This window comes from Cuculus canorus, chromosome 2, assembly GCF_017976375.1.
Source record: "Cuculus canorus isolate bCucCan1 chromosome 2, bCucCan1.pri, whole genome shotgun sequence".
Taxonomy (NCBI): domain Eukaryota; kingdom Metazoa; phylum Chordata; class Aves; order Cuculiformes; family Cuculidae; genus Cuculus; species Cuculus canorus.
This window is the reverse complement of record NC_071402.1, coordinates 140,053,052-140,068,109: the sequence shown is the minus strand read 5'-3', so window position 1 is coordinate 140,068,109 and position 15,058 is coordinate 140,053,052. Positions and strand designations below refer to the sequence as shown.

At 37.4% G+C, this 15,058-nt stretch overlaps 1 protein-coding gene across 1 annotated transcript in view; it reads right to left on the bottom strand.

Annotated features, from left to right (window-relative positions):
• MALRD1 (MAM and LDL receptor class A domain containing 1) overlaps positions 1 to 15,058 on the bottom strand; it is a 244,603-nt gene that overhangs the window by 73,730 nt on the left and 155,815 nt on the right. The window contains exons 29-30 of the mRNA XM_054060854.1: positions 5,917 to 6,045; positions 1,226 to 1,387 (exon numbers count right to left, since the gene is read on the bottom strand). Of these exons, the coding sequence (XP_053916829.1) occupies positions 1,226 to 1,387; positions 5,917 to 6,045 (291 nt within the window). The remainder of the gene's footprint in view (positions 1 to 1,225; positions 1,388 to 5,916; positions 6,046 to 15,058) is intronic.

The window sequence follows — 15,058 nt, the reverse complement described above, 5'->3', positions numbered from 1 at the left end:
CACACAGAAGACCTTAGCAGACAACTTGCTCCTAAATCTAAAAGAAAAAACACCTGAAGATCAGAGCTGAGTTAGAAGTTGTTTTGGAACGGCTGAACTACTCCAAAGAAAGATTCAAACCCATGGCTCAATTCTTGATCTAAATCCTGATCTAAAAGACTGAATTCCCTTCCATCATAACCATATCAAGATTTTGTATTGTCTTCTAGTGGATTTTTTCAGTTTTCATTGGAAATGGGGTTCTGATATCTTTCGAGACTAGCTGCGTTCTCAGAAAAAAACAGTTCTTTAGCATGAGCTAGCCAGAGGTCAGCAAGTTGTCCTAATGTTGCTTTGTTGTATGCAAGCTGATACTGGATAGACAAAATGATACTTTCTTGGAGCTACTTGTAAAGGTACCTACAAAGCAACAAGGTCTTCCAGAAACTGACCACAGGACAGTTAGGGTCATCTGATGGCCTCTGTCAAGGTACTACATAATATAAACTCTACCCTGTGTGCTCAGATGACCAAGAGAAATGGATGGCTAGACTATTATTTGCACCTTTGTTAATCCAAAGGTTTTCAGCTATTCAGAAGTGCGTAGTTTCACTGTCACAGCATTTCTGATCAAGACCTTGTGGAAAATCTTAGTCACCTGTGGTTATGGTCAAATATATCCTTTTATTGTATTAAAATTTTCATATCTGTACTTCTTTTAAAAGTTTTCAAATAGACCCTTAATTAATACTATTATTGCAGACTTGGGGACGCTGCGCTTGTATGAGCATGCAGTATTGTTTTAGAAAAAGGTCTGTTGTGTGATGTGATGATTAATTAGTATCTTCGCATTATATTTGAAATTTGTTGTCTAGGAAATCACTAAACAAATGCATCAATCTGAAGTGGAGTATAAAGAATATTACTATTAGGGCAATCTATAAAATTACAGTACTGTTTAAGCAACGATTAAAAAGGTTGGTAATAGGCTACTATGGCAGATAATTTGGTTTTGTGTGCAGACAGAATTATATCCTCTATTGTTATTTTAATATCAAAGAGAATATTTATACGCTTGTTGGAGCATCAATTGCTCACTATGGTTTCTCCGCACATACAGTAAGCTCAGCTAATCACACTGAGATTTGCAGTTATTTTGGTAGTAATCACAGCATTTTTTAAAATTTTTTTTTCATTCAGTGACTATTACTTTCTTGCAATAGTGATGTAGAACGCGTGCCTATACCTGGTGTATGGTCACTATCAGGACTCATTTGCCCAGTGATAGCACTGTTGCTGATATTCCAGTCAAAATCATCACTAGGGTCTTGTGTTAATCCACATACACTGGTCCATTCTTGATCTTGTGTTTCAAAGTTACAGCTTCCAGGAATACTTGTATAGTAACCTGAAAATACAGCAAAAAAAGTAAATTATCAGTCCAGATCTTATATATATAAAAAGCTATAATGGACATTTTGTATATGGTGATGAAAACCATTGACTAATGCTACGATTCCTGTGTTCCATGAACTAACATGGTATTCTATGGTAGTCAGTAAGGAAAAAAAAAAATCACCCTTCAGTTCCTGAGAAGGTATAAATAACCTAAAATGTTATTACAGATGTATACCCATGTAAGTCTTGAGGAGAAACCAGTGACTCCACCAAACTCCAAACCAAACTCCACCACTATTCAGAGTTAATGAACAGAATGATTCCCAGACGATTAGCTAGCAAAACTTGACTCCACTTCCACAGTGGTGTTTTTCATAAACATATGTTGGCTCATCCTTACAAGCGTTGTGCTCAAAGGCTGTTTTATGACAAGGTTCTAGCCACTCACTGAATTCAGGAGGCTTTTGTTAAACTTCTCATTTCTAGAGCTGCTTCTAATGTTTCAGGTGGATTTGAAAAAGTAATTAATCAACAAAATAACACAAATGCTGTGGTAGAGACAAATCAAATAACATCACAAACTTTTCTTTGGCTTCTGAAGGTTTTTGGCTTCTGAAGGTCTTTTCTTTATCTATAAAGCAGAGGCAACTATGTAGTTGTTGAGTGAGAGCAAGTGCTATTCCTGTGAGAAGACTCTGAGAAAAGCATCCAAACTGCTAAACAATAAAAGCAATCATGCATTTTAGAAACAGATCTGCCTGTGACTACTTCAGAACCTGAAATGGATTTGAGAATTTAGAGTGTTTCTTGATCTAGAAGTATTCTTCATAAAAATACAGTTTCTATGTATTGTTGTCTAGTAATGAAGGATCCAGATAAAAAGATTTAATTCCCTTGTAGTAATCTGTTTTGTTTTTTTTTTTTTTTCCAATTTTCTGCTTTGATGCTACAAGAACAACTGATACCATTACATTCTCTGTAAAAATAACTTGTCATAAGCCTGTTTTGTGTGACCAAGACCTGCACATGCACTGACAGGAATCCTGCGGACTTTCTTCTCTGTAAAATTGTGTCACCATGGTTAAGTGTATAAGACAAATATCTTGAAAGAATAATTTTGATCCAGTGAATATACTATATCCTGCTTAATACTAGGAGAAGGATCTATAGTGTTCTATAATGTTATATACTCTTACCATAAGAGTGCAAAGGATTAAAGCATTTGTCTTGAAGAGAGGCTGAGAAAATAGAGACTGTTCAGCCTGGACAAGACAGTGGGATTTTATCAGTGTGTATAAATACAAACACAGGTTGCCAAGAAAATGTAGAGTCTCCATTCTTGGAGAAATTTGATACCTGACTGGCACAGCCCATGGCAACTTATTGCAGTAGACCCTGTTTTGAGGTGGAGGTTGGACTAGGCGATCTCCAGAGGTAGATCTCCTTCCCACCTCAACTGTTCTGTACTTGTGTTGGTGCTATTCTCAGCATGGCCTTAGGGAATCATGAAGGAAATACACAAATGCACCGATCATCCACACTGACGCTGCATTACAAGCATAATGTAAGCCTAATAAAGCCTAACTCCAACAGCAAACACCTTCACATGCAGGTAAGGCAGAGATGGAAACCCATTAATTGAAAGAGCAAGTACTATTTTCTATTAAAGTTCTAGCAATATCAAAGTCCAAATGCATTTGTAATTTATGCTATTCATAACAGAATACCTGACTTCAGGAATTTTACCCTAATATTTTTACAGTGCATTCAGAAGGCAATTATTAATACATATTTATGAACGGTATTTACAGTGTTGACTGAGTCACCTAACATATCTGCACCTGCTGGGTACATTATATTTTATGGGTAAGCAGAGCCTATTGTGAAGCCACCAGTAAAGGATTGTTCCATTTATCTGAAAAAAATAGTTTTTATTTCAATAATTCAAGCACTCCTCTAGTTGTTTCATCAGTACTGAAGTTTGCTCTTAATCAAATCTGAGTGTATAATTGGCTGAAATCCATGAAAATTGAAACTGCTTTTATGAGTGATTTTTTTCACCTCTGTACTTCCATTAGGTTAGTGAAAAAGAATGAGAATTTTGCAAGATTGCCTGACTGGACTGAATGAAACATAGATTAAGTAATATCTGTGAGTCTGTTTGTTTTTTTGTTTAAAAAAACCCATCCACCAGCCTATGTGGACATAATTCATTTCACCCAGATTCTGTTGTAAATTCTGCACAGAGTAGATTATGGTCCATTTAATTCTTTGGAGTTACTCTGGTATAAAACTACAGTTGAATATGAAATAAGCTCAGACCTTGAGTTCAGAGAAAAGGAGGATATCACAGACAAATATGGCCATAAACACTGTTATGGGGCAGATTAGACTGAAAGGCTTTCTCTGTGCCTATTCTGCTCTCATTTCTGATTAGGCAGCTCCTGTTGCCTTTTTGTTAAAAAAAGAGGTTTCCACATCTAGAGGGTATTATGTGCCCATTAATGTTGTTTATTCCCACTTATAAGATATATGCTCAGGGTAAAAGTGTTTTTATCCAAATGTAAGGCCTCATTTGTTGGAACTAAGATGTAGCACATGGGGAAATATTATACACGAGGCTTATCTAGGTATTCTGTATGCGAGAGTACAGTATCCTTTGTTGTTAACTGGATATTTTCTCAATTCTGCAGCAAGAGCAAGACTAAAGACTGATTAAAACCTTTTGATGTAACTACAGCTTCTCCATCTACAATAAATGAATATTTCACTCTATTTATTTAAAGTGAGTATTTTTTTCCCTCAGAGAAGCTTTTGTGCATTACTGTGACTCAATTTCCTTTATAGCCTTAAATGTTGTTATTATCTGACTAAGAAAGCAGATTTGATGCTATCATGATCCTTCCAGACAACACAAGACACATACACCCCCCCAACGAGGCTACTAGGTCCTGTAACAATATTTGGATAATAAATCAAGTGCCTGGACAGTTTTCCAACTATCTTTAGAGAGCAGTTTACATTGGACAGTAATTCAGACTTATTGTGTCTCTGTTAGTTCTGTAAAATGTTACAAGGGTGAGTAACAGAGTATTTTATTGCACTTACTTTGTCTAACTCCTGAAGAAAATATGAATATCATAAAGAAGAAATAAAGATTATCTGTTTAAAATCTTAACTATTTGAAAAAAAAATCTAGCTTTCTAAGGTTATCATTCATCTTACATTAATTTCCATTAATACAACATGCAAAATTTGCTAGAAAACAAAGCACTGCAGGAGGTAGAAAACAGAAATAGAGACACCGTATTCAGTGTATGTACTTCAGAAATGTTATTTATTTTTATGAAAACAATAAAGAAGGAGAAACTCTAAGTTAAATCTGCTATAGTGACATCTTCACATGTATTCCAGGTTGTAAGTCTGCCGTCTGGCTAAACCAATGTAATTTACATCACTCAATGAGAGGTCATTACTTTTGTAATCCTGTCAGGTCAAACCATTTAGCAATCTAATGTGATAGAAAATGCCTTTGATTTTCAAGGAAGCACCAAGTATTTCTTAATTTCAATGGAGTACTTGGCCTTCAACACAATGTGAATTTTGTACTGATGAATGTGATACATTTACTTCCTCTGTCTACCAAGGTTACTTTCAATCATATCTGCATTATGGCAGAATTTGGCCCCCCAGCTCAACATTTAAAAATTAGACTAATTACTGAACTGTATATGTGGACTGCTTAATCTTCCTACTCCAAAATCTGGTCCAGACAGTGACTGCAAATAAAAAAATACGTGGAGCAGAAACAAAACCACAATGTTTTACTACTTTTTGAATTTCAAGTCTGAATCAGAAAGCCTGTTAACTTGATCCAGATTTTCAAAATTAATCTGTGTCCTTCCATCTTAAACAGCATTGTGAAGAATACCTTCAGACAAATTTGTCTCCGTATTCGCTAGGACTGAAATGTATAAACAGACTGGAGTTTGTCCAGCTGCTCTGTAATTGAGCAAAGGGAAGAAAATATTTTCATAGCTCTGCAGTAGCAGCAAGAACAAAGAACAATAGTATATAGCAGTGGCACAACTCAGATCACTAAAACAGGATTAATCTGAAATAAAAGACAAGCCTGGGTTTAAATAGCTACATTTTACTGCAGAGACATGTCTAAATACTATGGCGCATTAGTTTGCTTACTTAGCTTTTTCATTCAATAATGACAGTTCAAAATACTTTCAAAGTAATAAATGAATTTGCATTTCTTCTCAGTTAATTTGTATTGTAGCCCATGGATTTTATTTCTTAAATATGCTTTTAGTCCTTAAGCTTTTTTCTGTTGTTTTGGGTTTTTTTTTCAAATATTTTTTGCAGCAAATGTCTTCGAGGATATGAAAATGTCCGTCCTGTGTTGGGGGAGCAGGCAACCTCCTTGGAAGTATCTTTTAAGCAGCTTTGTGAATTCACCTAAGCTCTGTTATAGAATTTAATGTTATAATTTTAACTGGAGATTACATAAATACACAAAAAGATACTTACTGCAGTCAGCTTCATCTGATAGGTCTTCACAGTCTGGTTTATAGTCGCAGACAAACTGAGACTCTATGCAATTCTCATTCCCACACACAAAATCAGTGAGGGCAGGGCACTCCCTGGGATTCTCTCCAGCTGAAACCAAAAGGACATTTAAATCAATATTGTAATTAAATCAAAGGGTGCTCTTTTTTATTTGTTTAGCCATTATACACCATGACTTCACTGATTTACTGCTTCCAACAGATGCTATTTGGTCTCACTCTCTTAATGGTGCATTATGCATGTCTGAACTCTATTGGCCTTGCCAAATCTTCTAGGGCACAACATTTTGCCTGGAAGAAAATTCAGTTTAGTATCAACATGTCTGTTTCCCCACTGTATTTGTTGTTCATGTTCCACTAAAAAAGGTTCTATGAACAGTTCAAAAATAGACAGGCTAAAGGCTTTATTCTGTTCGTAGTTGTAGGACATCATTTGGACAATAAGAACATATTAAACTGAGAAAAATCACTATTATGAAACATTTGTGTAATGCATAAACTGTTAAAGTCTTCCTAAGATGTTTAACTCTTTTTGAAGAGCTTAGAAGAACTTCTGCTCTGAGTGTGTCAACTGTCCAGAAATTCCTCTTACAGTATTTAATATAAGGATTTTTTCTACAACAACATTTTTTTTATCATGTTTGACAGTGAGTGAAAGTCATGTCATAAAGTGAGAGTGACTTAGTAACTCACACATAAAAAAAGCCAAAGCTAGCTGAGATTCAGCTATTTCTGAACTGTCAGACTGTAAAGAAACTTAAACAAATTATTTTTCAGTTCAGTGTACTGGGTGCATAATTTAAATTAGCGCTGATAGAAACAGTTCAAATAATCCCAAATGCAACATTTCAGATGCATTCCTATTAATATAAAATTGTTTTTCAGTCTAGGGCTCAGAGTTGTGCAACAAGACATTTAGGATAATGTATTTTGACTCTATTAATTGTAATATGTTTCATTTTTTCCTTCAAACATCACTAAAATGTAGCACATCATTGAGCACAGTCTGGACAGGACACCTTGATATTTACCTTTGTGCAGTAGGGGACATTATTGTTTTCAGAGTATTAATCCCCTCAAACAGAGGTACTCACTGAATTTTATAGACTGAGGAACTACATTCTCTTTGAAGAAAAATAGGAAAGGAGAATTAATTTTTTTTTGTTTGGCATAAACATGCTTACAAGGTAATAATATGTAGAGCAACCACACAGCATTAAAGTGTAATTCAAATATTTAGAATGGATAGTTCAAAAAAAATCTCAGTGTTAAGGTCAGTTACCTGCAGGACCTGACTAAAATTTTCAGTTTTGGAATACACGTGTCCCTGAGTATTGGTACAAATATAATCTGATTTGAAATTGATACATATCTTGTTGCTTTGGTTTATATTTTGTACGTTCAATTTGATCAGTTTAGATGTCAGGGAATCCGACAACAGCATTGCCATGAATGCCTTAAATCAAAGAAAAGCTATGGCTGCATTTTACAGAGAATTCATGTAGCCCTTTGCAGAGAATTAGACTCTTCACAAAAAAATCATTGAAGCATTTGTTATGATTAAGGCAGTTTTTACACCTCTCCCAAACTATGCGATAAAACTTGATTGAAAATACTAGCAAAACCAGATTAATATTGCTTACCCTAAATACTGGAAAACACAGAATTGCCAAATAGTTGAGGCTGGGAGGGACCTCTCTAGAAGATCTAGTCTAACCCCTTGCTCACACAGCTTGTACTACAGCAGGTTGTGCAGGACCGTGTCCCATTGGGTTTTAAATGTATCCACAGATGGAAACTCAACAACATCTCTGTACGATCTGTGCTTCTGTTTGACCACTCTCACAGCAACAAAAGTGTTTTCTTGTGTGTAGATGAAATTTCCTGTTTGTTTTTCTTTTAAATTTTTGCTCATTGCCTTCAGTTTTGTCAGTGGGCACCTGATTTCCTCATCTCCATTCCCTCCCATGTGCTGGAAATAATGCACTGGAAAATAAAGTGACTTCCTTAAGTCACTCACTCAATAGCTTAAATAATGACAGAAATTATAGAATGGCAGAGCCGTCAGGGTACAATAACTTTCACATTTTATTTCACAGCATACGAAAGAGGTAGATTATGACTATACAGGGGAATGACATTTGCAAATCCATGGCTTTGTGATTGATCATATTCCTCACCTTTATCTCTTTTCACCTTTAATCAAGAGATTTTTACTTTACTCCATCATTTATATTTAGCACTTAATGTTATTTAGAGTTGTTGTTTTTTTTAGTAGGATACTTTATAGTACTTCAAGCATACCAGAAACAAGCATTTTACAAAAATTGTTTCTTTGCTTATCCTGAAAAAAACATGTCATACATACACAGTCATAATTAAACCTTACATATCAACAGCTACAAATACCATGAAGTACAAATAGGGAGTCACATATATGTGAATTTTATCTCTTCTTACTAAGACGTTGTTTACATGTCACTTTTAGGGATACTAGGTGACACTTATGATAATGATGAACATTCTGCCACAGCCTTTGACTGAGATAGAAATAATTAACATATCAACATTATCATTAGGTAGACAAACTAAATAGTCTAAACTCCTACTCAGAATCATGTTAAAAATCAGCTTTCCAGAGTACATTCTCATTCTGGCCAAAACTACTAGACAAAACAAAAATTGAATCAAAAAAAGAAATATGGTGGGTTTTAACAATGAAATCTAATTTCAGTATCGACAAGGCCAATAACCACACAGAGGTTCACAGAGAAGTTGTGACTTAGAAGTTTCATTTTTACCAGACATTCTTTAAACATAGTACAACAGTTCTATTTAATCAGAAAAACATATTGAAGGACACACTGGAAAATATGTTCTCAATGTTGAGGTTTGAGCTGCAATTTCACAAAAATATGTGTTAGAAACCACTTTGAACAATGAGAAGGATAGGGCATCCAAAATATTGTCTTGCTTATTTCTAATTTTGTCATCAAAATTACAGAGGTGCAAAAATCTGAGTTTGAGTCTATCAGTACTGAATTTGGAGGAGGATGTTTCCAAGAACAGTATTCAAACCTCCCTCTCAGGAGCTGCAGAATATAGCAAAATGACATCTCCTAATGAACACCTTAAGATATGTCTAAAGTTGACATTTCAAATGAAATGAGACATTGTCATTAGCTCTTATATGTTGGTTGTGTGGCACTGCATGTAAAAATATATAGCTTTCTGACTGATCATATTCCTCAGTTGTATTTTGAACACCAGTAATTAGAAAGATGATATGTTGAATAATGATTGACTATACATAGCATGTAATACTATACATATATCTATCTTTCCCAATACTCTTAACTCACAACATTCCAAGAAAATCCAAATATACAGAAAAACTATTCCAAGCAGAAACAGCATGAGAAAATATAGAAAATTTTCCTTCTTGTGTTTTTCTTCTAACAACAGCTCAAGAAAACTCAAAGGAAAAAAAATTATCATACTGTTGAATACACTCCAAGCAAATTAAGACAAAATTGATAGTAATAAAAAAAAATATCAGTTATACTTTTCTCACTGTGCTACTCTGAAGTTAACTCTGAGAAGCTGCAACATCAAAATAGATCAGTGAGCCACAGCAAGCAAAAGAATGAGCTGATTTTGTTATGAAAAGGTCAGAGGTGGAAAAACAGCAAAATAACACAACGAAAATGAGAGGAATTACAGGGACTTGAAATGCTTTAAGCTTATTTTTGAATATGCTATGAAAAGTTTGAAGAAAGCTAAGATATTCAACAGCATAAGAAAACATTTCATTTTAATTTAAGAAAACTGTTGACCAGGAAGAGACTTGCATTTAATGAAAAAAATGTGAGTTGTCCTTTTTGACCTGATCTTCTTCAAAATGTTTGGTTTAGCCACTAAAATGAATAATCCATTGTTTGCTCCATTCTACACACAATTTTAAATCATGGAAAACATCCATACAGCTATGGAGCGCTGGTCTACCACTGTGGCATGAGAAAGGAACTGCACAGTGCTATAAAAATTGGGAGGAAGGGATGTTTGATTTTTTAAAGAGAACGGATCTCCAATAAATAATTTCAAACATTCTTGCACATTTCTTGAGTAGGTCACTTTTGTGGGGTTTGAAGACTATGCAGATATACTACAAGTCAAATGACAACAATCCATTGCCTTCCCACAAAAAGCAAATACAGGTAACAAAAAAACCCCTATCCCCAAACAAAATAATATGGAATATAAAGCATAAAAACAAATAAGAATTTAATAGTTACGATAAAAAACGAGCTTTATATAAGCATAGAAATAACTAGATTAGCAAGAATCAGTGGAGCAATTGAATTGTTGATTTTCTCCCAGATCAAAGTTGACAGGCCATAGCACATAAAGAATCATAGAATCATAGAGTAGTTAGGGTTGGAAGGGAATTTAAAGATCACCTATTTCCAACCCCCCTTCTACGAGCAGGGACATCCCAGTAAATCAGGCTGCCCAAGGCTCCATCCAACCTGGCCTTGAACACCTCCAGGGAATAGAACAGCACTGGTCCCACTATGGACCCCTAAGGAACACCACTCATCACGGATCTCCATCAATTGAGCCATTGACCACTACTCTTCGAGTATGACCATTCAACCAGTTTCTTATCTACTGTACCATCTACCCATCAAATCCATATCTCTCCAATTTAGAGAGAAGGATGTTGTGAGGAACCATGTCAAAGGCTTTACAGAAGTCCAGATAGATCTCATCCATCGGTTTACCCATGTCCACTGCTGCGGTTACCCCATCATAGAAAGCCACCACTTGTCACGGATCTCCATCTGGACATTGAGCCTTTGACCACTGCTCTCTGAATACGACCATCCAACTAATTTCTTATCTACTGAACAGTCCATCCATGAAATCCATATCTCTCTAATTTAGAGAAAGATGTTGTGGGGAACTGTGTCAAAGGCTTTACAGAAGTCTAAATAGATCTCATCCATTGATTTTCCTGTGTCCATTACTGTGCTTACCCCATCACAGAAAGCCACTGGGTCGGGCATACAGGATTTGCCCCTGGTGAAGCCATGCTGGCTGCCATTAATCACCTCCCTGTCCTCCATGTGCTTTAGCATAGCTTCTAGGAGGATCTGTTCCACACTTTTCCCAGGCACGGAGGTGAGGCTGATGGGCTGGTAGTTCTCAGGGTTGTCTTTTCTACCCTTTTTAAAAATGGGCACAATATTACCCTTCTTCCAGTCACCAGGGACTTCTCCTGATTGCCATGACTTTTCAAATATCATGGAGAGTGGCTTGGCAACCACATCTGCCAATTCCCTCAGGACTCTGGGATGCATCTCACCAGATCCCATAGACTTATATATGTTCAGGTTCCTCAAGTGGTCATAAACCTGATCCTCCTCTACTGTGGGAGGGGGTTTATCCCCCTGGTCACCATTTTGCTGTCCCATGAACCACGAGGGGTGAGGAGAGCGGTTATCAGTGAAGACTGAGGCAAAAAATTTAAGTAACTCTCCTCATCTATTGATACGTGATCACCATTTCCAGCCGTCAATGAGGGTGTGTTCTCTTTAGCCTTCCTCTTTTGATTGACATACCTGTAAAAGCCCTTCTTGTTGGTCTTTACTACCCTTGCCAAATTCAGCTCCAGCTGTGTCTTGGCCTTCCTGACTTCATCCCTACACAACCGGTCAGCATCTCTATACACATCCCAGGTTCCCTATCCCTGCTTGCACTGCCTGTGCAGTTCCCTCTTCCTTTTTAGTTTAAGCAGCAGGTCTTGACTCAGCTATGCCCATAAGCGTTCAACCTGTTCGTGGCTACTCTTCAATGACAGCTCTTCACATTCTACTGCTTTCCTGAGATAGAGGGCAACACCTACACCCCTCCTTCCTGGTCTGTTCCTTCTGGACAGCTTGCAGCCGTCAATAGCCACATTCCAGTTATAGGATTCATCCCACCACATTTCTGTGATGGCAACTAGACCATAGCTTTCAAGTAGCACTGTACTTTCCAGCTCTTCCTGCTTGTTACCCAAGCAAATTAGTGTAAAAGCAAATCAGCTGGGCTGCTGGTTTCATCACCTTTCCAGTGGACCCTTTATTGTCTATAAGGTGTTTTAGAGAAGTATCCTCCTTAACACCTGACCCCTGACACCCGTCCTTCCACCTCTTGTTACAGGCTAGCTTGATGTTATCCCCCTCCCCCTTCATACCTAGTTTAAAGCCCTGTAGACCATCTTTTTTCCCTTCTGATAAATACTGAAGGACTGGATTCTCATGAATCAAAAAAATTAAAACTATTCTTGTGGCAAAGCAAAATTTTAATAGTTTATTGTACCCATTTATTTGGTTTGACCTTGGAACTACAACATTTCCTGAAAACTGGAACACCACAAGAAAATATCACAGGATATATTTTTGATTAAGCAGTAACTACTGACTACATGTTATGTAAATCCCTACACCAAATGAAACGGCAGCACTTGAAAAGGAAAAAGCATAGACAGGATATCACCTTTCAATTAAGTACAATTTAGATTGATGCAGTAGAGAACCATATAATCTTCTAAATCGTTTTTAAGAGACGGATAGAACTGGCTTGGCTTTTGGATCGCTAAGCCATACAAAAGAAGCACGTTAATGATAGTCACCATAAAACTTACATTTACATTCACTTACTTTCATTTCTGCATATTTTGTTCAGCACAATGTAATTTTCAGAATCATAGAACCATAGAATCATAGAATCATAGAATAGCTAGGGTTGGAAGGGACCATAAAGATCATACAGTTCCAATCCCCCTGCCTTGGGCAGGGACACATCCCAGTAAATCAGGCTGCCCAAGGCCTCATCCAACCTGGCCTGGAACACCTCCAGGGATGGGGCAGACACAATTTCCCTGAGCAACCTGTGCCAGTGCCTCACCACTCTCATGCTGAACAAATTCTTCATAATGTCTAGTCTAAATCTGTCCCTCTCCAGTTTATACCCGTTCCCACTCATCCTGTCCCCACAAGCCTTTATGAATAGTCCCTCTCCAGCTTTCTTATAGGCCCCCTTCAGGTACTGGAAGGTCACTATAAGATCTCCTCTGAGCCTTCTCTTCTCCAGGCTGGACAAGCCAAACTCTGTCAGCCTATCCTCATATGGAAGGTGCTCCAGCCCTCCAATTATCTTTGTAGCCCTCCTCTGGACCCATTCCAACAGTTCCATATCCTTCTTACGTTGAAGATTCCAGAACTGGACACAGTATTCCAAATGAGGTCTCACAAGAGAGGAACAGAGGGGCAGAATCACCTCTCACCCTGCTGGCCATGCTTCTTTTGATGCAGCCTGGAATACAGTTGGCCTTCTGGGCTGTGAGTGCACACTGCTGGCTCATGTTTAGCTTCTCATGGACCAGCACCCCCAAGTCCTTCTCTGCAGGGTTGCTCTCAAGCATGTCATCTCCCATCCTGTATTGAAACTGGATTGCCCCAACCCAGGTGTAGGGCCTTGCACTTAGCCTTGTTGAACCTCATGAAGTTCTCACAGGCCCACTTCTCCATCTTGTCCAGGTCCCTCTGGATGAAATCTCATCCTTCTGGGTGTGGCACCTGCACCATTCATTTTGGTGTCATCTGCAAACTTGCTGAGGATGTGCTCAGTCCCGCTGTCTGTATCATTGATGAAGATATTAAACAGCACTAGTCCCGGTACAGAGCCCTGAGGGACACCACTTGTCACGGATCTCCATCTGGACATCAAGCCAGTGACCACTGCTCTCTGAATATGACCATCCAACTAATTTCTTATCTACTGAACAGTCCTCCCATGAAATCAATATCTCTCTAATTTAGAGAGAAGAGTGTTGTGGGGGATCATGTCGAAGGCTTTACAGAGGTATAGATAGATTACTTCCATTGGTTTTCCTGTGTCCACTGCTCTGCTTACCCCATCACTGAAAGCCACTGGGTTGGGCATACAGAATTTGCCCCTGGTGAAGCTATGCTGGCTGCCATTAATCACCTCCCTGTCCTCCACGGGCTCTAGCATAGCTTCTAGGAGGATGTGTTCCATGATCTTCTCAGGCACAGATTTGGGGCTGACAGGTCGGTAGGTTATCAGAGATTATATTTTGTCACTGCCATGATCTTGTGAAAGGCTCAGGGTGAATCTCAAGTTATGCCTGCTAAAGGCTATAGGGAATAAGACGTTGAGCTGTTTTGAAAAGCAACATGTAACTCCAGGTCAAGTACACCAAGCTGTTCTTTACCGAGAACCTCACCTTCTCTGGAATGCATGCATCATGAAATGAAACATATAATGTATATTCAAGGAAAATTAGACATTTTTCCTCCCTGTTTGTCCTTTTAGAAATTAAGGTTCTTTCTAAGTAAAGAAGTTTTCAAATTATAGATGAAAATTCACCTCTATCTATTATTTGTTTTTTAAATTCTATTGTATAATGACAGTACTTATATCACTCCCCTCCCATATTCGACAATACCCAAGATATGCGAATAGCCAAAGAGAAAAATATTAAAAGTGGAAATATTATTCAGTGAAAGGAACTTCACTTTCCAAGTTTCACTCTTTGTGTAAATTAAAATGCACAAAATACAAGCTCCTAGAACATTTCATTACAACTTGAACTCAACTATATTTAGTACTCTGAAATTCACGATTTATGGAACACAATTTGCATCACGGTTTTTATTTGCCTACCCCAATTCTTCATTACCCTTTTCTGCATGGCTTTTTATACAATATTAAAACTCTATTAGCAAACTCATCAATAATGTTTCTGTACATGGATGATCTTGGCAATCTTTTGCAGGAAAGCTGGATGAAAAGTTTATAGTCATGCAAGCAAGATATAAATTCAAATAAGGTTCTTTTGTAATTCAAAATCCGTAGAGTATTCTCCTCACAGAATGTGTCATTTAAAAGGCTGGATTTAATTCAAAGATAGGTCTTGACTCCAGCATAAAGACCAGATCTAACAAATTATATTGACTCTTAGGAGAGAATCTTACCTGTAGATAACAAAAGTCTGCCAATGAGCTTCCTAAAGATGCTCAAAAGCAAGTAGC